The following is a 22802-nucleotide window of genomic DNA, read 5'->3' as shown; positions in this document are numbered from 1 at the left end:
ATTCTCTGAGTAATGATTTTGAGTAAGAAACACAACACTTAACATAGTCACCCAGGTCTGTTTCCCATTGCAATGAAGTACTTCAGCAGTCCCACTTACGCATTCACATCTAAAACTACAATAAATCACATGCCAATTCATTTAGTTTGGAAAGTTTCAGGGGATAAGTACAGCTAATAACAATTTTGAATAATCAAACAAGCAAAAAAATACATCTTTGAAAAATTTGTAAATCTTCAGTCCTTTTAACAAAGCTTAAATAAATATGAAAATGAACTATTTGACTATGGGTTTGTAAGTAGAGAAGTCAAAGATTTTTATTTCCCTCTCACATTTGACTAAAATCAGAATGACTGCATAACTTGCCTTGGTTTACCTTACTCTGCTTTTTACTTCAATTTTTTCTTCAAAAAATTTGTATAACCCTTACTGACTCTTGATTACATATTTGGTGACATTAACAACTGTAAAGCTAGGAATTGCTCAAAACTTCTGCAATGTATTAAGTTCCAAGCTTTTCCATCTACAGGGTTAAATATTTTCAGTTGCAAAAAATCCAACTGCTTCCTAGTGCCCACTCCAAACATCAATTATCCAGTAATGTACACCAGAAGAGCTAGTGATGATAAAGGCTGGAAGATCACCAAGGCTGGAAGCTAAAAGTTGGAAAGTATTTTCTGATTTGCCCTTTTGAATGATTGTTTTCTTATTATGGAAAAAATTAAACTTCAAAGCACTGGCATGCAGAGCTGAAGTCTCTGATCACCTCTTTTCTTTGTGGTGGGATTTCATGGCTCTGCATGGACACACTGCATGCACAGAGGCTCACAGTACCCATATCCATGGGCAGGAAATCATCACACATATATGCTAATGCAACACAGAACACTCTAAAGTGTACTTTCCTCCATCCATTTTATTTTATTCCAAACCTCCCAGCTGTGTCTGACTGCAGTATTTCCGACAGGAGCTGCATGCCTATGAGAAGCATTCAGGGACACACACAGCTTATTTTAATTTTGTCATTGCTATCCACTCTTAAGACCAGCTATTTGAGATCACTCTGCTTCACTGCCAAGAGTCAGTTGAAGGCAAAGGAAGAAATTTAGGGCTAACAACTGAATGGGAGCTAAAGAAATTTTGGTTGAAAGATAGGGAAGTGGGCAATGGAAGCAGTCTTGAGTCTGTAAGTCCTGGTCACCTCTAACCCGACATTAAGGTGAACTCTGGTTGGTAGGACACAGGGAAGCTGGGGGCAAATAACTCACTCACCTCTGAGCCAGCCATCACAGGTGTGTCAGCCACATGGCCAGGATGTTTGGCTGCTGTGATGCTGAGCAGCCTCCCACACACCTCTCTGCACTTCAGGGAAACCAAAATGCTTCATGCAAAGAGGCATGTTCTGACAAGCACTTATTAGTCGCCACAATTTTTCCAAATTGTTTCTGATTTGAGTGCTTACACCAAATAGTTTTGTTGCTGAGTGCTGTTCTGTACACTCTCTACAAAAGCAACTCCCTCAAAAAACCTGTCTGGCAAATCTTCAGTTTTCAGTGCAGGCAGACAACCATGGACTTGACCTGCCAGGCTGTATCAGATGATGATCAGACAAGGCTTGGGAGAGAAAATGAAATGTCAGTGCTGAGTACTGGGTCTTGGGTACAGCCAGGAGAAACCAGGTCAGCCATTTCTTCTGTTCTCTCAAGCACCTGCTCAGGTCTCTGACCAGGGGGAATGGTGGTCACCTTGCTCTAGAACATAAACAGGTGAGTACTAATCTCTCTATTAAGAAAATACCCATAGCACAGTCTGAGTCTTTAGAACACATGCATTCATTCACAAGAGTGGTAAGTTGTCAAGTTTCTTTGAGGAATAGAAAGAGACAAGAGAAGGGCGGCTTTCAAATATTTTCTTTTGCAACAGTATGTATTGGGCAAAGTAAATAATGAGGCAGCTTCCTTGCTCAAATCTAACATCTCCATTCCATGGCTATACTAAGGCTGAAAAGGGCCCATTCCTTGAAACATCACTGAAATACTTTTTCACCTTTCAAGCAGAGAAGCAGGTTTTTCTAGCACAGGGAACTGAAAGGGCACAGTCATGACCCAGCAACCTTAGGAGCTCAGGGCAATCTGATGTTCTTATGAAGACTGCCAAGTCAAGCAGAGTTGGTTTCCTGGTAAGTAAACCACTTGAAAATACAGCTGGTCAAGCACAAAGTCTGAAAATTTTGGACAATAAGCCATTTCAAAATAAAGCCTAGAAATTTCTCGCTATAAAAATCATACAACTGACATTTTAAGCAAAGTGAATTTCTGATGTTAGCTCTAGCAAAATAAAACAACGTGCCAGACTCCTCTTGCTAGTTCAGGTTTGGGTGGCCTTCGATCAAAACATGGTTACTCACATTTAAGAGATTCAGATCACCAACTGAAAGTGCTGCCACTTGCTGCTGCTGTCAGGGTCAGAGCCTCCGCCCGTAGCTCTAAGTCCAACAAGATTTGGGTATTGAAAAATATTTGAGTTAAATTTCACTTTCACTGGGGGAGGTAAGGGTGAGTGCATATTTAGAGAACAAACAAGCAACTCAGAGGTACAGGAAGTAGTCAAAACAAGAAATTCTCCCTGCTTTAGCAATGCGCTAATCCAAACATTTCCATGACAAATATGGAAATGGCTGATTCTAGCCACAAATTTGGTCATAATTGGATGCAGGCTGTAAAAACATAAAAAATCTCTATTTCTGCATCTAGTTGAAATCAGAGATGCATTTGTGTGTGCAGTAGCTGCTGTGCTATCCCTTAGCCTTTTAGTGCTGTGGTTTTGATGGGCTTCCCCCCCCCTTAATTGATTTATTGCTTATGTTTGCAGGAGAATATACAAGCAGCTTGATATTCTCAAGTCCATTTCAATCATCTGTCTAAGCACTAACTACTAATGTGCTAAAGAGAGGACCAAGCAGTCAGCTTTGTTGGCATTTGGTCCATAATGAACTCTGAATGCCACTTCCTGATCCCAGTACCTCAAGTCCTTGTATCTTTAGGATTTTTAAAGTGACAATAATCCCAGAACCAGAGGGTAGATAAGGTTGGAAGAGACCTCCATTCCCCTCTTCAAGGCATGGTTAACTACAGTAGGTTGCTCAGGACTGCATTCACTTCGGTTTTGAATATCTCCAAGCTTGGAGACTCCACAGTCCCTCTGTGGGACCTCTTCCAGTTCAGTCACCCTCACAGTAGGTTTTTTTTCCCTTATGATCAAGCAGAATTTCTTGTATTTCAGCTTGTGCCTGTTGCCCCTTGGCCTGCTCCTGAGCACCAGGGAGAAGAGCCTGACTCCACAACCTGTACTGCCCCTCAGTCAGGTATTTATACACCCTGATTAAGACTTCCCTCTTGGGGAAGAGGTATTATCTTCTGGTAGGTCAACTCAGAATGCTGGGAACGGCAAACAAGAATCCCAACAGGAAACAATTGCTCATGAAATGTACAAATAATCAGTGGAACTGCCCCAAGCCACTCCCAAAGCAAACAGCACAAATCTCACAAACTGTCAAAGGACACTTCAGTGAACATGGAAAGCTTCTGTAGCTTTACTAATTGGATTGCAAGTCTAAGAAACAGAAATCTTCATCCTGCTGGATTAGGGTGTGTAGGTCCCAGCCTACCAAGACAAAATGTCCAATTATATTGGATTAAGTTTTCACATTTGAGCCAAGCAAATGATGTCCTCCTCTACAAACACACAATGCTGTCCGCTTCCAGAGACAAGGGCTCATGCTTGATGGACCACTACTCTCTACCTGACAATTTCTGTATCACTCCTGCCTTTGTTGATTCAGGCTCCCCATTTTCATTAGAGCAAGCAATTTAATCTTGTATTCTTGAACAGTGCTACAATTTGTCCTCTCCAGCATTGGTGCTCACAGATGAAATAACCAAACCAGCCCCCAGCCCACTGCCAATACCCCAGACCCAGCCACAAGCAGGATGTGAGGGGAGCAGCACAGGCAGAGCCTGTGCTTTGAAGCTGGAAGGGTTCAATATGGGCCACTTGTGCACACTCTGCCCTGACCCACCACGTGCTTACTGATATTAACTGATCTCTAGAAACTCCTCACTTCAGACATGACCTGTTTATTTTACCTGTTCTTGAAACAATGCCTGTTTTGTACAGAACACAGAATTTCACACACAGGCGTGAGCTGCTCACCTAGAAAAAACTATAGAAATTGTCTTCAAACTACTTGGAAGAACAAATACTTACCAGTATGAGAGTGCATTTGTAGAGATGTGGATCTAGCCCTGTTACAACTATTTCTCCAGGCCCTTGTTCTACCAGCAGTATTTAGCTACTACATAAAGTCCTGAAATATTCAAATAAACACATGGATTAAATATAATAATAAATAGTAATGTGATAATCTAATAACAAAATAAACACTTTACTTGATCAAAGACAAACTTAGCAATAGCCAATGAAGCAGTGGCACCCAGGCACCACTAGCCAGGTGCCCGCTGTCAGAGAAGCCTCCACATCAGGCTAGACCAATACCATGCAGCCAGCACTGGAACAAATGATCCTCCCTCTCTGCTTAATACTTGAGCAACCACAGCCAGAGTGCTGGAGCCAATTTTGGACTCCTCAGACCAAGACAGACATGGATATGCTAGAGCATGGTACTGTAGAGGCCACAAAGATGGTTGAGGGCTGGAGGAGATGCCGAGGGAATACGTGGGCAGCACCAGGGAATTAGTCCATCATATAGGAGCGATTGACTTCAACCAACAATTTAACTCACAGAAAAAGAACAATTTCAGATTGTATTCAAGCTCAGCACATGTTAATGTTTCACTGCTGACAAGGTGAAGTGCTAACAGTGTAAAACACACCAGCAAACCACACATATAACACATCAGAACCAAGAGGAGATCACTTGGGAAACACAAGTTTTGATAAATACACCTGAACAACCACTGCCAGCAGGCATCAGCAAGATTGAATTCCATTGTAAAGGTTAAAATGTGTGACCAGATCCTAGATTTTTACTGCAGGTGACCTCCAACAAAAAGCAATGGCTTGCATTTACTAGAGAGCTGAGCCCATCATAAGACAACAAAGTCATAGAGAATGGATATTTTCAGCCACAAATTATCTATATTTAGTGAAAATCAGATCCCAGGTTTCCAGCAGGTGGACAAGACACCCTTTGGTGTCACAGCAGTCAACGTGCCCAGCACATCCTGTTCTGTTTTTGTGTACTGCAGTGCCTAAACCCAAGTCTCCCCACTTCAGGTGTAACTCGGTGCTTAGACAGTTATACAGCTATTCTTACATTTTAAGTAATATCATACACGTCTCAAACAACTGTACAATCATGGAGGCATTATCATAACACAAAGGTGAACTGTAAACCATGTACACACACTCTAATGTAAAGTGTTACCTTACAGGTACCAGGAACACAGAATTTTACTCTTGCTCACAAACTTGCCACAATCAAATCCCCTACACAGCCCTTGCCCACTTCTTTTTGGAGTGATTAATTGGTGTTTGATATTTCCTAAGACAGTTTTCAACTTAAATTGCAAGAAAATCCATACCAACTTGCAGTTCAAAAGCCTATATATGAACTGAGCAGCAGATCCAGTGGAAATAGAGACATCCCTAGAAATACCAAGAGACTGTTAAATGCAGAGGTTCTGGCAGGGAATATTTCTAAATAGCACAAAGACTGCTGAACTTACAGAGTTTTTCATTTTGTTTTCTAAAGAATATTCATTCTGTAAGGTATCGATGTGCCCCTGACAGTGCTTTCAACTTTCTGCTCAGCAACACCCTGAAATTTTTTAATTAACCCTGAAGAAAACTGAGCAAAGCTCAAGCAAATACACAAACAAGACCTCCTGAAAAATCACCATTTATAGGCAATATTTATGGATTTAAGGATTAAAATCCCTGGGATTGCTGTTTACTTTCTCATTTTTCACGAGCTTCTGCTTTTCTCCTTCTTTACAAAAACACCCTGATTTTTTTCCCTCTTGCTAATCTTCATAAAACACACATCATTAGTACTGCACACTTGGTGTTGGATTACTGAATATGCAACACTGCCTCTAACAATACTCCCTGAAACAGAAACCCAAAGGTATTGGGAAGAATTTGCTGTGTATCTACATTTTATTCCCTCTTCAAAGGGTTTATACAGCATGGGATTTGGAAATAAAGAGGTCTCTTCTGCAAGTGCTCTGCATATGGAGCCACTGAGTTTCTCCTCCTCATACATGCCTGCACGGAAGACTACAGTATTTCAGATTCTTTTCAACCCCCAAGCCCCTTCACAGCAATTTCCTCATACCCACGTTTTCTCCACCACCTTTCATCCTACTCTCCTCTGCAAATTACACCTCACAAAAACATTGCCAGCTTACTTGCAAGTGGCACATGTTCATTTTCTCCTCCCTTCCCCATGCAAATGTCTCCCACAGCAAATAAACCAAAGGAACAGGAAAAGCATAACAGAAGGTCTTACCTTTTGATGGTCTTCTTTGTTTCGTTTGTAGAGAAGAGAATGTACCCATGACAGCACCCATTGCAAAAGCTACCCGTGAGTTTTTGGGGAGGATTTATTTTGGCTGCGATTTTTTTATTCCTCTTACCCCACCCCTCCACGGACAGTGAACAAAATCTATGTGAAATGCCCCCAAGAACAAAACAAAACAGAGGAAGTCCAGACAAGAAAGAAAAGAAGGAAGGAGGAGGGAAAAAGCAATGCACTGCAGCTCGGCATTCAGCAAGCGTTAAGCTTTGAGGGTTTTTTTTAAGTCAACACACATGCACTGACTCACAGCCGGCTGCACTGTTATTATTCAAAACAGCTCCCCATCAAAATTTAAATGCTAGGTAGATTCCCTCAGACCAGAGCTGGCAGCAGATGCATCAAAATATTTACTGGAGCACAGCCACACAAACACACAGGCTAATTCTTCCTCCTGTTCCCTTATGGCTCCAACCAGCAGCCTGTAGGTCTAGCGAGGGAGCATCAGTGCAGCTCTTCCAGTGAATACTAAACTGGAGTCCTGTAGACACGCTGAGGGTCTCAGGGGGAAGCCAGGGCTTTGGGCTGGATACCAACTCAGAATGAATGGAAATCTTCTGAGTGGGAAGCAATAGTGAGCAAGGCATCAAAGCCCCAGCTGCGCGGGCTGTGTGCTCCTGCTAATTAAGAGTCTGACAGAAAGGTAGAAAGCAGCAATCTCCAACAGTCTTCAGGAGCAGAAAAATCAGAGGGAAATTACTAGATGCAAAGGGGGAAAACAGAAAATTTCACCACAATCTTTTTCCTTCACATCTTTTCTCACACATCAGAAACACATGCAAAACAGTTAACTTATTTTTTGCCAAGTATGTATGCGCATATCCTTTTCAAGGATATTAAAACAATATTGAAACTAAAACTACTGAAACAAAACTCTACAAACATCGAGTGACTAGGAGGTAGGACAATTCCCAGCATTCTCTTCTGTTCTGTCATATTTCAAAAAATCAGCTAGACATCTGGTTATGTTTCCTCAGAAGGTGAAATAACAAGTGCTCAGGTACAGAAGGAGTTAAATACACTGAGGCAGGTCTCAGAACTCGAATTAATTTCCTACTTGCACGTGGTGACTGAGATTAAGGCAGCATCTATGCAAATACTATATTTTTCAGAAGAAATTCACCACAGAACAAACCACCTGTCTCAACAAGTTTCCTTAGCTTTCCTCTAACTTTGCAGTGGATTCCCTCAGATGCAGATCCCAGGTCCCCAAATGTTGGTGTCACTGGAGGTACAGCCATGCCTTACCTGCTGCCCACCCACTGCCAGCATCTGTCTTTGCGTGCACAGGTATATTTGCATCCCTAGTTTATACCAGCAAAGAGCTTCCCCTGAGTTTCTAGTTGCAAAAGGCATAACACAAAATAATTTTTTTTTCTTGTTTTATAACTCAAAACACATCAATTGAATGTTTTGTGAGAAATGCCTGAGGGAAGGTACTGTTTAAATACCGAAGTCCTGAAATGAAACATATCAATTTGCAGGGAATTGCCCAAGACTTGGGTCACACATGGGCCTTTGTCATAGTGGGAGGAGCCTGTCCTGACTTGTGTAACATTACCTGCCTGGCATCCAGCCCCCACTCCTTCCCCCATGCTGGCCACAGCTGTGGTCCCAGTACACCTGGGGTAATCAGCTTCTCCAGCCACCTACTTCCAGATGGGGGTCCCTGAGACTACGTTGATCTCTGCCAGGCACCGAAAAGCTCTATGAGATTCTTAAGCTTTTTTTAAATTCAAATATTTATTTTATTAATACTTTGTATTTACACAGTAAAATATTACATAGGCTACAGTGCACATGTGGAAAATCACTGCTCTTGGGACTTGTGCCTTCAGCAAAGGCTGGAGGGTGACCAGAGGCCAGAGCCAATGTCTCCAAGATGTCAAAACTGGAATCTTCAATCTAGGTAAACTGTCACTAGCAGAAGTCAAGTGTTTGTCAAGGTGTAAGGCCCCAAACAACTCAGTCAACAAGGTTTTTAAAAGGGTATATGATTGTTCATGTACTCTGAGTTAGACACATGGGAGAAGTGCCAACAAGATATTCTCAAGAGGTCAAAACAGCAAAAAGAACTTTACTGGCAACTTCAGAAAACTGAGGAACTTTGGCAAAAGGTTTAGTGCAACATTCAATCAACATAAAACGCTTCTTAAAGAATTAACTTGGCCCATCCAATTTAGCAAACTTTATGCCCATTTCATTCTAAGGTACTAAAAAATTCCAAGAAGGGGGAATTAGGAGAAAGAGAGAAAGACAGAAGAGATACAGAAAAGGACATATATAGCTACCAGCTCCTGGGTTCCAGTGGTATTCAGATAGAAATTCCAAGAGGAAGTAGGGTCAAGATATCTGAGTGCCTCGAGCCCTGGGGCCTTAAACACCCCTTGGTCCTTCCCCCAGGTGGGACTTCTGGTCATTTGGCAACTCTGGAGCTGTGTTAGAGGCTCCAGGGGTCGGGTGTGGGGCATTGCCTCCAGTGAACTGCGGATTGGCAACCACTGCCAAGCTCAAGTGTATAGGGCAGGGCACTGCCTCACCAGGACAAGGCCTGACCTGCCCCTGCCCCCACACACATGCATCCCAAAATGTCTTGAGACATCAATGTTACCATTCTCTCACACAAGGCCACCAAGCTCAAGCTCCCCATCTACACATCTTTTAAATATCTCCAGGAATGGTGGCTCTCCCACTACCCTGGGCAGCCTGTGCCAGTGCTTGACCATCCTTCTGGTAAAGGAATTTTTCCTAATATCCAACCTATACCTCCCCTTGAGACCAATTCCTCTAATTCTATCTCTTGTTATTTGGAAGAAGAGACAGACCTCACCTACCTACAAACTCCTTACATCAAAAAGTACCTTGAAAGTAGCTGGCTTCAGGACTCCTTTTGACATCAGTTGAACCCCAGCCATGAAGAAAGAGCTTGGTCTGGGAGTGACAGATCAGGCTGTCCATATGGTGAGATACCCAAGAAGGAAATAATTTGGGAAGACAAAAATGCACCCCTGATGCTGCACTGTTGTTTACTTGAAACAGCATGGCATATGAAGGCAAAGGGCAAATGTAAATATTCAGGGTTTTTTTGAAACTTGAAAGAAATAAAAGATCTGTCTTGGCTGAAAAGTCAGTATTTACAGGTCCCTAAGAAATCATGGGATAAGCAGTTACATACATTTTTATTTGTATGACTCAAATATACAAGAATGGGGACAAGAGGAGGGACCATGTGTGTGCCTAGGCAAATGTGCACAGAATTGCAAATCCCCAGTTCAAAAAAGAGACTCTTTCACACCTGAAAACCAAGACCTCAAAGGAACAGAGGCATCATAAACATTAAAAAATTAGGGTATTTGCCACAGCAGTCAGGAATTCTCTTTCCTCAAAAGATGATCATTCAAATGTATCAATCTAGGAGAGAACACTTTGAGATATAACAAATGCTGGTGGTTGTCCATGATCTGAGGAGACAATTACTTTTCAGAGTATTTTCTTTAGAGATAAGAAGCTGCCTGAGCTCTGACTGTGATGGTGAAATGCACAGCTGTAGCTGTGTGTGTACCTAAGTCAGCATCCTGAGGAAGAGATGCTGTAAGAGGACCAAAGGTACACCAGGGAAAGGAGAGACCATACTGTGCCAAACCTGGCTGCAGCCCCCCGAATGGATTTGCAGCACTACAGAACCCAACCACCACTCACTTCCCAGTGCAGGGAGAAACCCCAGCAGCACATCATGGGGCTCTCTCACAGTATGATTTACCACAGTCTTCAAGCACTTGTTTGCACACCTAAAGGTAGATACTGCTTTATGATGCTGGTGCTGCCTAAACCCACCCCCTTTCCCACAAAAATTCACCCAACACATGGCGTGTGACAATCCCATCAGTCACTGCTAAGGAGGGGAGAGTCTCCCATGGGAAGGGGCCACAAGTGTCAGTCACACAATGGGCAGACATCTGATAGGCATGCACAAATACAGCAAGGGGTCCATCAGGCTCTGTCTCTGCTCCAGCAGAAGCCTGTGTACATCCTCAGTCCAGCACTGGTTACTGATCTCCTGAGCTAAGTTAGCAGAGCAGCCATGACTCTGCTGGTCACCATGAATCCATCACTATTGTCTGCCTGTTAAACCCTGTTCCATCTTTTTACCACTGCTGTATAAACTTTGTCTACTGACTGCTAAAACCATGACCTATTACTATTCACTGATCCTCTTCCTGATTTCCTTCTGCTTCATAATTCTACACTGTTGCTTTTAGTAAGCATCCGTGAGACTTTGGAACATCAGAGCAAAGCAGTAAGACACTGACAGTGATTCTGGATTGGTTTGGTCAGAAAAAGTTCACTATTTTTAATAAATGCAAATATAGCATCTTCAATCAGTCATATCACCAGCTAGGTGATACCATTATGGGATGGAAATCTCCCAGGAGCAAGGTCACAGGGATTGGTACAGCTCTGCACACTGATGCACAATCAGGTCCTCTTCCCACTAAAGACAGCTACTGGTACAAATCAGAGCCAGACCACGCTTGCATTGTATCTGTCCTGAACGACACATTTCTGGCATTTTTGCAGGTATATACAGGAAGGTAGAGGGGCAGATTGTTTTATTTCATCATCCAGGAATCTTGTCCATTGCCAGGGAAACACCACGTCCTTAAGCACCGTTACTGTGGGATAACACCCCTGGGTTATCAGCCATCCTCTCCTGCAAGGCACACATAGCCTGCAAGGGAATGCCTCAGATATATCCAGATTTGAAAACTTTGGGCATTGGTGAAATTCACTCTGATTTAATTTTCTGTCTGTCAAAGTTCAGCAATGAGCACTCATATAACAGGAACACAAATAAAACTTGAAAACTTCCTGTTTAAACAGCCTTGTCATTTACTCTGTATCTATCAGCTTTGAGTGCTTTGAGATAGGTTCTGCTTTAGAAAGCCTAAATAGAGCTTGAAGTGACTGATTCCACTTCCCTTCTAAGTATTTTAGGAGTGAGACCCTGGTCAGAGTTTCTATGTTCTTTAGACTAAAAGACCTTAATTTTTCATATTCTAGTAACCAACACTTGTTTCAGGGAAGCATTTTACACTTACCCAAGGAGTGCTTCACTTGAAGGCAGAGGTAACCTTCTGTTCACCTGAGCAGCTGCTCTATAGAGCAGTTTATCTACAAATTAAGTCTCTATTAAAAATAAGTAAAGATCTAAAAATCTCTGTAATTAAACAGAATTTTTCAGGCAGGCAACTGAGAGCATACAAGTAGCAGACTGGGAGCTGGGGAGATGCCACTCAAGCACTGACACAGAAATGCCAGAACTGCTGCTCTCAGCTCAACTCCCCTCAACTGCAGACTGGTCAAACATCCGTAATAGGAACCCAGCAGCTCCAGCCCAATTACTGCCCAGTGCTCTGGCACAAAACCACTTCCGGCCATGGTGACAAGCTGGGTGTCCTCAGCAGTACAGACAGTTACTCCTGCAATGCTTTGGGCCTGAATTCCTCCATGAGGGATGGCAGCCTTGGGAAGAAAGAGACATGCATTTTGTATTGACTGCAGAAGCACCTGTCTCTGTTGAGCAGAGTAAGAAGACCCAAGTTCAAAGTGGCATTAAGAAGAAGGTTTTATTATTTAATTCCATCTTATATAGACTTTTCAAAGGTCACCCAGACTGGTCAGTTCAAAGTCTCCCCCTAGGCCTGATTGGCCAGGCCTGAACTGTCCACATCCCAAGAAGCTGTTTTTAATAACATCCAAACTTTATCTTTGTTTATAAAACACAGGAAGAAGAGAGAGAAGAATTCTCACGGGAAAGATCTGTGCTAGCCACAGCACCAACATGAAGTCCCCCCACAGGAGCTGCCCATGCACCAGGAGAGCTGCCCACAGGCTCTTGCCTTCCCTTCCAGCTCCCTCTGATTTATAAAGCAATTATTGAGAAACTGAGACTTGGCTATCTGAATGAAAAAATAAAATCAAAAGCAAGCAAAAAAAATCCTTTTCTGAGAGAATTAAATGAGAGTTTCTGTTGCTTAGCAAATTTTTAACCAGTTGCTGTTCTTAGCTGTCTGTGCCAGAACATCCTCTACTGAGTGCTTTGCCTGACCCGTAGCCCAAGGCTCTGGCAGGAGGCTTCCTGAGCCACTGCCAGCCCAGTTTCCAGAGTCGTTGCTTGATTGAATGAGGAGTTAGAGAAAGCACGTCCACTTCAACATGCCAGAACACCCCAGGCATTCCCCACTGTCAGAGGGCTCATCCCTCACCATCCTGCCTTGGTGCTAAGGCTCCAGGCAGGAACACTCCACACAGTCACAGATCAACTAAGGAAGACCAAGGTGCAATGCATAGTATGAAATTAATAAAAATATCTCCAACTGGACACTGAAGAAGAAATCCTCACCATCACAACTGCATGCATACAGCTTGGGATGCTGACAAGGCTCTATAGTGCAGCCCCTCCATACTGACTCTGCCAGACTCCAGGAAGCAGGAAAGAGGCAAGCTCACCATTTCTCCTGCAGAAGTAGTCACCATTTTCCTTTATTTCTCTGCTATTATTAAAAATAACTTTGATTAGACTGCTCAGGTTTCAACTACACTAACCAAGGCATTTAAGGTGTGTTTCTTTACTGCAAATATGTATCACTAACTTACTGAACTCGGCTCAATTTAAAGCAGGAAGGTTGACAGCTAAGTCTACCTGCCGAGCAAACGCACAAAGCTCCTGCAAAGACCTACAGGGATAAATGAATGCAGCATCTGCTCTGCCCCGGAAACCAGCTTGATCACAGAGACACCCTGATGAGGCAGGTTTTTGCTGGTCTATACCTGTAAAAAGTGTTTGGGGATCTTTGTGGGCAATCATTTACCTTTTTATCAATTGATGTCAATCAACCCAGACTTACCTGGTTTGCCTACAGTAGGTTTCCACAAAATCATAATTCACCATATATGTACTGTTTCTCTAGCACCTACTTTTTGGAAATATTTCTTCCATAAAAACAACAACACTCAAGTGCCTAATTTCACCCTCTTTTTCTCCACTCATGAGCCATTATAATAAATGGGGATGTTTTCAAAGGCATCTTTTGCTCTCTGTAAGAACAATGCAGAACAGAAGCTATCAAAAGATTCATTACTGTACCTTTCCAGACCCAAAGCAAATTCTTGAGCTTTGTCAGACTTCAAAGGCTAGAGGTCCTCCTTTCCATTTTGATCGAAATATATTTTTCACTGTATGAAAGCTGGTGAATAATAATGCTCAGAAATCAGATAGAGTCCATGAGACTTTAAGCTTTGGGATCATCTAGATTTTTATTTATATAAGGCAGTGATAATATTGACATGCTGGAAAGCTACTTGCCTTCCAGTCTATAGAAAACACAGCTATGCAAAGCCAAACAAAGTAAATGCAACAGTCACTTCATGCCACCAAACAGGGAACAAAAAGCCAGGTGTTGAGGTCTGAGCAATAAGGGGTGCTCCTTCTTTTTAACCTCCTGAGAAGGAGAGCAGAAACAGAGCTGGAATTTTGTATCCTGTTCTCAGAGCAAGTAATCAAGCATTGGTATCCTGAACTCGAGATCAGATGTCCCTGTGCAGCCCTGGCCCTTCTTGCAACTACCAAAGCAGTCTCCACTGCAGCTGCATATGGCTATGCATGGAAATATGCATTTGTGTACTTTACGGAAATGAAAAAAGAACAAGGGACTGCCAACCTGTCTGAGACAACATAGTGAGAGCTGAAAATAAAACTACATTATCGTCTGCTGGTTCTTTGTTATAGTAATAGAACTGGGCAGATCTATACAGAGCAGACCTAATGTTTGCCCGAAGGATGTCACACTCAAAGACAGATAGCTGAGAGCTGAGGAGGGAAACTTCACATTTCTAGTGACAACCTGAATAAAACACAAGGCAGAGACTGTTTTATATTTTTGGTTGGAGTATTTCTTCTGTAAACAGGGGGAGACAGATTCCAGATAAAAAGTTGAAAGAATAGGGGAGACAAAAACCCTGGGGAAAGCACTTGCCACATGGTAGCACAGAGAAATGCCTGATGGCAGGAGAGGGGGCATGCTGCAGGACCAGCGAGCACAGTTGTCCCAGCACATGGTTGTCCTGGCATGCCACTGCCAGTGGGAGGGAGTGAATAACAATAGAGGGGCAGCAGGACACTGTGCTAAACTCCGTAAAGGTGACAAGAAGATATGTCAGCTAAGCAGAAGGCTAGAGAGACAGAAGATGATCAGAAAAGACTGCCAGTATTGCTGTGACAAAATACAAAGGAGTATGGTGAACAACAGTGATGTGTTCACCCTAATGTGAACCCATCTGGAGAAAGGACAGAGCTGAGTAGAGTCCAGGAAGCAGGAAAAAGGAAATGGCTGTGGGGTCTCCAAAACACAAGGCTTCGGCAAGGAATTTGTCAGTAAAAGGAGTGATTTAGTGATAGGGAAACACAAAAACTGGAAGAATTTCATAACGGCATTCAGCTGGGAGGGGAAGGAGAGGGGGTAGGTCCTGAAACCAGACTATTGAGCGAGCACACTCAGAGTAAGAGCGTGTCTGGCACAGCCAAAGGTATTTGAGGAGGCTTCATGCAGAGGAATCAAGAAGTGCAACCTTTGGTTCTCAGTATGCCATTACAGGGATGCCTGAGGAGGGAAAAAGCTCACTTTTCAGTAAAAAATACCTATTACCCTATGAAATCTGTTTGAATATTGTTCCAAGTGAAGCCTTGCCTTTCAAAATTATCAAATCCATACATGAGAAATTTCAAGATAGTTTGAAGTAGAAAAGCCTGAGGAATTGTCAGGCCACAGAGAAGGCTGAGAACCAGGACACCAGCGTGGGACTGTGACAACCACACCAGAAAGGGTTAATCACATTCGAAAAGCAGTATATGGATGTGCATGTAATGTGTTAAGGCATCTCTCACACACAGAATGAATGAATGGGTTTTTAAGGGAATTTTGACAGATAGTCAGACAGTAACAGAAGATCCCAAAAGCCTTTTCCCTTTGCATGAAGAAAGATCAGGGCAGATCCTGCATTACATCATGTCCCACAAATCCTGATGAATTACAAGCCTGGCCCATGTAAGGGGAATATGATAACCTGGCTGCCAGGTGGGAATTTATTGACGATCTCTGTGATAGCACTGACTGCTGCCATAGGAATATTCACAAAATAGGCACTTGGCTGCTAAAACCACTACAGGGAACGTCAAGCAACCAACACTGAGTACCAGCTAAATGCACAAACCCAAAGCTTGGTAAACCACCTTTTCACTTTCCTACATGAGCATTTCTACCACATCACAGCTTCCCTGAACATTACAGACAAGCATATGGTTAAAACCAGAGGCTCAGAGTGGCCAAGCACGCAGAAGGATCCCAGGGAACACATCCCAGGGAGCACAGGGTCATGTGCATGGTGACAAGGACATGCTGAGTGTGGCATGTACTCACTCCCTTGCTCACACACCAACCATCAGCTCAGCACTGTTAGAACTTACAAAATAAACAAGCTGAGTGACAGACAGGAATTCAATGGTGGTTTGTCCCAAGAAGTATTAAAGAGAGTATGTCAAAGCTGTATAAAGAATGTGAACAATAAATGTCAGTCCAGGTTAACAGCCAGCTTTGTTTCCGTCTTGTGATAATGGTCAGAGGTCTCATTAAGAGAGAAAAGGCAACTTTTAATTATTTGTTACTTCCATGGATGACTACTTTTGGGAGGAGAACAGGGTAGAGAAGACATCCAGATGATGTCACATCTCTCCTTTCCTTTTGCTTTAGTGCACTTCAGAGAAATGGGCCAAACTAACCATGTATAATTCAGGTCACTGAGCAGCTGCACAAACCTCTGGGTAACTAATGTGGATAGTTAACCAACTATTTTTCTTTCACATTTCACTTCTCACTATAGGGCCCTGTAAAAGAGAACAAAAGCAGCCAGTAGACACCCCTAGGTAAGTTCAAGTGTCAAGCTGAATCACATCAGGAAAAAATATGCTAAATAAGAAGACATTCTGTTTGTATATTTAATCATAGAATCTCTTAGGTTGGAAAAGCCCTCTAAAATCAATCCAACTATTACCCAGCTCTGCTGAGTCTACCACTAAACCATGTCGCCAAGCACCACATCCACATCTTTTAAACAGTTCCAGGGAGGGTGACTCCATACCTTCCCTGGGCAGCCTGTGCAAGGGCTTAACAGTACTTTCAGTGAAGAATTTGAGATCCAGTCTATATCTCTCCTGGTGCAACCTGAGGCTATTTCCTCTTGTCTTGTCACTACTATCTGAGAGCACAGCCCAACCCCCACCTGCCTCTAATCTCCTGTCAGGGAGTTATAAGGAGTGAGAAGGTGCCCCCTGAGCCTCCTTTTCTCCATGCTGAGCCTCCTGAGTTCCCTCAGCTGCTCCTCATTAGACTTGTGCTCCAGACTCTTCCCCAGCTCCATTGTCCTTTTCTGGACATGCTCCAGCCCCTCGATGGCCTTTTTGTCATGAGGGGCCCAAAACTGACCCCAGGATTCAAGGTGTGGCCTCACCAGTGCCCAGTACAGGGGGGATGATCACTGCCCTGGCCCTACTGGCCACCCTATTGCAGGTATAAGCTGGGATAATGTTGACCTTCTTGGCCACCTGAGGGAGTAATTGGTACTGTTTCTTTCTGAATGTGCAAGGAACACACACCAGGCATGGATGCTCCCCTGGCTAGGTCTTGTTAGAGCTAGAAGGTGCTCTAATCAGAATTTTCAGTTATCATTAATAGCAGCATGCTTTAGGTGAAATTAGGCACATTAATTGTATCATTTCTTAACTCAAATTAAGCATAACTTTCTTAGTGAAGATTCATAACTTTATATTTACGTTCTATGCCGTCATCTTTCATGCTGGCAACAAAAAAAAAGATAAGATTATTCCAGTAAAATGATTGCTATTGAGGCTGATTAAAACAATGCCTTAACAGAGAGATTACTTTGGCAAGCTTCATTAAAATAAACATTAAGTAAGTAAGCATCTATACCTCACAAACATCCTGCACTCCAAACATCCAGGTTGTCGTCTCCCTGAATTTTCCATCCTGCAAATGCACACCTCCTGATGCTCTGCCCATAAACCTGCCTGCAGTAATTCAGAGCTTGGTTCTGACACAAAGGTGCACCTCAGTACATTAGCATCACTCTAGCAGATCGCCTGGGAATATTTTGCTTTGTCGTTATTGCATATTGAACTACACTACATCTGTGCAGGATGGAGCAGACTTTGCTGCAGAGTGGACATAAAGAGGCTTTGAAGTTCAGATGTGGCACCTGCCCTGAGTATCCAACCAAAACCAGATTATATCTGATACCTTGCTATAGCTACAGCAATTCCAGACAAAAGCAAGCTTAGTAATGGCAGTTGTTTATCAGTATCTATGCAAACAATCATGGGAAATTCCAGCATCCCTATGGAAATTATAAGGTCTGTGACACTACTGCCAGCAGTCAGTTCACTAAAAACATGCACCAAATTAAAACAAAGACAATTGCACCAGAAAGCTCATCACTACAGCATACATATACAAATAATGTAAATTAAGTGGGACTGGGGATGACTGAGAAAATAGCATGATAGTGTGGTCTACAAATGGAACATTAGACCCATGGGACAAAATAATGTTTGTTCTACACCGGATTTCACAAAAAGAAATAATTTCAGGTAGCTCCCAAGCTGTTAAAATCACTGACATTTCCAATAAATATTTTCAGGACTTAGGAAATCTTGAAATCTTAATGGGAGCCAAATCCTACCTTCGTCTTACCAAAGGAAAACAGCAGTCTTTTTGGGAAAATAGGTTTGAAAAAAAATCTGTTTCTTAAGCCAGTTTTTATCTAGATTCAGTTGCATTCCTACATTGCAGAACTGTGTAGAAGTACAAAGATATTATGTGAATCATAAACTGTTAAGATACTCAAAAATTTTGAAAAATCTGGAGTTTTCTGCATTTTCGAGAGAATCACCTCTTTCAGGGAATAACTGCAGTGTGTCTGTAATATGAGTTTCTCAGCAGTACCAGCGAGTATTTCCATCTGTAACTCCATCTTAACTTCATTTTTGTGAGAGAATTCATATTAAGGTCACAGCAGATGAAGAATGCTTCCAATAAAAGGGATATATGCTATTCCTCTCATGCTAGCTGGTGGACTGAATTACTACTGTTACAATTATATAATAACTTTTATCTTGCTGCTGAAGTAATCCCCAGATCACATTATTGGTGGCAGATATTTTCTAATTCTGTTCCATACACCAATCCAGATACTCTCTGGAGTTAGTAACTAATTAAAAATATTCCATTTCAATTCATTCCTATGGAAGGGTGGGGACAGCTCTGAGACACATTGTGGCACTACTGCCACTACTGGCAATGCACTAATGTGTGCAATAACCCGAACTAAACAAACACAAATGCATATACTCAGATCAGAACATCTGCACTACTTCAATTTACTCCTTTGAGGGTATCTTCAGGACTGAGCATCAACTGTTTGGAATACATCACTTTCAAAGTGCAAGTTACAGGGCAGGTTGGATGGGGCTTGGAGCAACCTGTCTTGTGAAAGGTGTCCCAGCCCATGGCAGGGGGTAGGAACAAGACGGTCTTTAAGGTCCCTTTCAACCCAAACCTTTTATATTACATGATTCTGTGAGTTGAACAAGCCATGCTTATGTCTTAGGCACAGAATTGCTGACAGGGCCAAACCCTCAGCTGCAGGAAGAAGCAGCACACCACGCACTTCAGAGAGTACCACTTATTTCACATACACACAGAGGTCAGTCAAATGTTCCCACACCTCGTGCACAGTCCCCAGACAGATATATATGGATAAAAGGAACAAAATTAGTCTCTTGTCTATCGAGCACTTTTCACATATGCGGAAAATGTATTGTTTTTCTTATTTCCCCCACCTCTATCAGAATCCAGAATATACTTCCAGGAGTCCAAGAAATTGAGCCACACTCAGATTAGTGCAAGTAGTATACAAATTCTGTTACTTGTTACAAGAGACTCATTTTGACCCACAGACCATACGGACACCAAGACAGGGCATTTATCTTCTTTGGGCAAACCAGGTTATCTACCACAGCAAACACAGGATTACCAGCTGCTGTCTGACCTGTTTGGATTTCTTGTAGGGGAGTCAGTGTTTTACTCATATACTGGAAAATGGATGGTTGATTAACATTCCCATAGATCCCTCCTCAGTAAAACCCTTGCTGCTAATCTGCACAGAGTGGGAATTTTTTCATCTTTGCAGAGGAGCAGGGTGTCACTGGGGATGCCTTTCAGTGAAAGAAAAGCTACACAAACCACTGCCATACCCACATTAACTAACTAAAAAACTACAGATTGGCAATTTTTGCATGAAGCTAATGAATAACTTCTCAGAAGTAAGTTACCCTTAATTACCCAGATGAGTAAATTCCAGTCAGTTCTTGTCTTCTTTTCAGATTTCCTCCAGTTGGCTTCTGCAGCAGACTTATTCCTCAGTTTAGATTTCATTCTTGCCAAAGCAACAACAGCAAACAAATTAATAGCCAACTTACATGAAGCAAATCTTCCACAGTCCTCTCTCATGAACTATGAAGATTGTCAGCAAGATTTCATTAATCTAGTGGAAAAAGGCCTGGAATAAAGCAGCCCTCATGAATCTACAGGATTCAGGTTGGCTCACAGGTAAGCAGAGGGCTCTGCAGGGCTCCAGGGTAAAGGAGTACCTACCAATGCTGCTCTGCCTGTATCTTTACCCTCCCCAATTCACAGAAGCCTCTGGATGCCCCAACCAACCCCCCAGCACAGCTACAAATTGCAAGTAACTTTGTGTATGAACAGGGGCATAGAGAGACAGACATAGGCAGATGTCAGGTTTAAGCTTATGATGCAAACACTCACTCGACAAACACAGGATAGCATTATCCATGAGGTCGTCATTTTCCTCTATGGCATTCAGACTACAGTACCATTTCGGTACCATTTCAAAACCTAAAATACATATTATTTACTCTTTAACGAGTCTAAACGAAGAAAGCCCTGCCCTTTCACGTGAAAAAATAAAAAACCCTCCAAATTCACTGAACAACACCAGAGAAGAAAATGAGAATGAAGGTTCACTGCTTCTCATCTTAGTGGAGTCACTGGCTTCATTTCTGCAAGATACAGAAGAAAAAAAACCACAAATAAAGTTATTTGTTCCTGCTGTGGGTATGTAAATCTAAGACACACGTGACTTCTCACAATAAATCATCTGCTGGAGTGCATTGACCTTTTCTAGCCTTCTAATACGGGCCTGGCAATCTAAACAAAACAGTGTCCTGAAATAAGTAGGAATTACTGCCACTGACTTGGGAAGAGATAGAAAAAATAGGAGTAAAAAAGAAAAGAAATCCGTGTTGCACCAGGATAAGCCCTATTCCACCAGGCTAAATTCTGAGGAAGGTCACAAAGACAACTTCATAAATTGCTGAAATTTGAGAAAGTGTTACATAAAAGTTGAGCATCATTTTTGGCACAAGTCTCTAAAATTCAGTCTCAATATACATTAATGGGGAAAAATTATTTCTTGAGTCTCCTGGTTATTTTTCCTCCTTGCTGCCTGGAATAAAGCAGCCCTCATGAATCTACAGGATTCAGGTTGGCTCACAGGTAAGCAGAGGGCTCTGCAGGGCTCCAGGGTAGAGAAGCACCTACCAGTGCTGCTCTGCCTGTCTTTACCCTCCCCAATTCACAATCTTTACCTGAAGACTCAGATTCCAAATTCAAATTTAGATTATGCTTTGTCAAATACTTAAGATGTAACTGAACACATGTATAGACATTGTTCTAGAAACTGGATATAGAGAAATACATGTATACATCCAGCTCGTAAGCAGAGCTCTGGCACAACTGCTCACAGTTCCAGACAGTGAACACAGGTCAGCTGCCATGGTACATCTTCCCAGTGCTGCCTAACATCCACACAGGAAGTCAGCTCCTAGTCCAAATGGCCAGGAGCTGTCTTCAAGTAGAAGCAGAAGTTTAACCTGGCTAGCCAGGGGTCTGAACAATGAACAGACCCAAAAGACACTTCTTCCAGCACTGAGCTGATACCGAAGAAGGGCTTGTGCCATGGCTAAGCCTGAACTAGTGCTGGAATTCTCCATTTGAAATAAGAGCCAAGTCAAAAGGTGCTTTGCCACTCATCTCTGATTCGCAAGTCAGCTTCATGGGATAGATGCTATAAAGCTGCAACCTGATTCATTTTGCAGCAGCACGAAAAAAATTAAATAAAATGGGAAAAGCATTCCTGATAATTTTATTTCTTTTTACCCTGGCAAATACACAAACCTTTCTGCCAGTAAATCCACGCTGCTTGGACAACTGATACGCTGTAAATATACAATGCTGGGACTTGTGTTCTGGTTGTTATAGAGCCATTCAAAAGCAATTTCTCTGTTGTTTCTTTATTACAAATATTTATTACAATTATTTTTCATACCTTCCTGTCACAGGCAAAATAACTGTGCCTAGCATTTAAATTAGAGCATTCAACAACCTTGTTTATGCAAATTGATATTTAATATATTAACAAGGCATGGATTAGCATAAGGTAAGTACTCACACATGAAAATTACTGGTTCAGACAGCAGCAAAGGAGATGAACGGCAGCATATGCATTTGAAATTGTTCCAACAGTACACTAAACCGAACACTAGTAACATTTTTAAAGGAATGTCATATATAAAATATGCTGTGCCATGTCATGGATAAACCTGAGCAGCCACTTGCTGCTCTGGTGATGAGCAACAAATCTCTCCACTGGACGACTGGATGAAGTTACAGAGATTCACAGCCTACAATGCTGGAGAACTAACCATTGGTGAGAAAAGCTGTTTTATACAAAGAGCTTATATGCCCTGACTCTGCAAGATGCTAAACACAGCTCAGAATCTGGGAATGGAAGGGGTCCAGCTCTAGAAAATAAACTCCATAAGCAAACAAACCATTACAAGCAACAAACATGAAACAACTTTAGACAAATTCTACTCGTGGATAAATGCCTCCGTATTTCACATGCACCAATACCAAATCTTTCCTCCTTCACTAATCAGCATTCAAATATCTGACACTAGCTGTATCTTGCACTCAATCTAGAGGATGAGGTC

At 42.3% G+C, this 22802-nt stretch overlaps 1 protein-coding gene across 4 annotated transcripts in view; it reads right to left on the bottom strand.

Moving 5' to 3' along the window:
* Positions 1 to 22802, bottom strand: part of KCNIP1 (potassium voltage-gated channel interacting protein 1) — a 400236-nt gene that overhangs the window by 244018 nt on the left and 133416 nt on the right. The window contains exon 1 of one of the 4 annotated variants that reach the window (XM_085073219.1): positions 6533 to 7067. The exons of 2 other annotated variants lie outside the window; for them this stretch is intronic. In XM_085073219.1, coding sequence (XP_084929345.1) covers positions 6533 to 6593 — 61 coding nt within the window. In that variant the 5' untranslated portion in view covers positions 6594 to 7067. Of the gene's footprint in view, positions 1 to 6532; positions 7068 to 22802 lie in introns of those variants that run through there. One more of the 4 variants, XM_085073221.1, reaches the window with a different exon arrangement.

Source organism: Lichenostomus cassidix, chromosome 13, assembly GCF_008360975.1.
Source record: "Lichenostomus cassidix isolate B80296 chromosome 13, HeHo_3.0, whole genome shotgun sequence".
In the NCBI taxonomy this organism is placed as follows: domain Eukaryota; kingdom Metazoa; phylum Chordata; class Aves; order Passeriformes; family Meliphagidae; genus Lichenostomus; species Lichenostomus cassidix.
The sequence above is the reverse complement of the archived record's forward strand: the minus strand, read 5'-3'. Positions and strand labels throughout refer to the sequence as shown.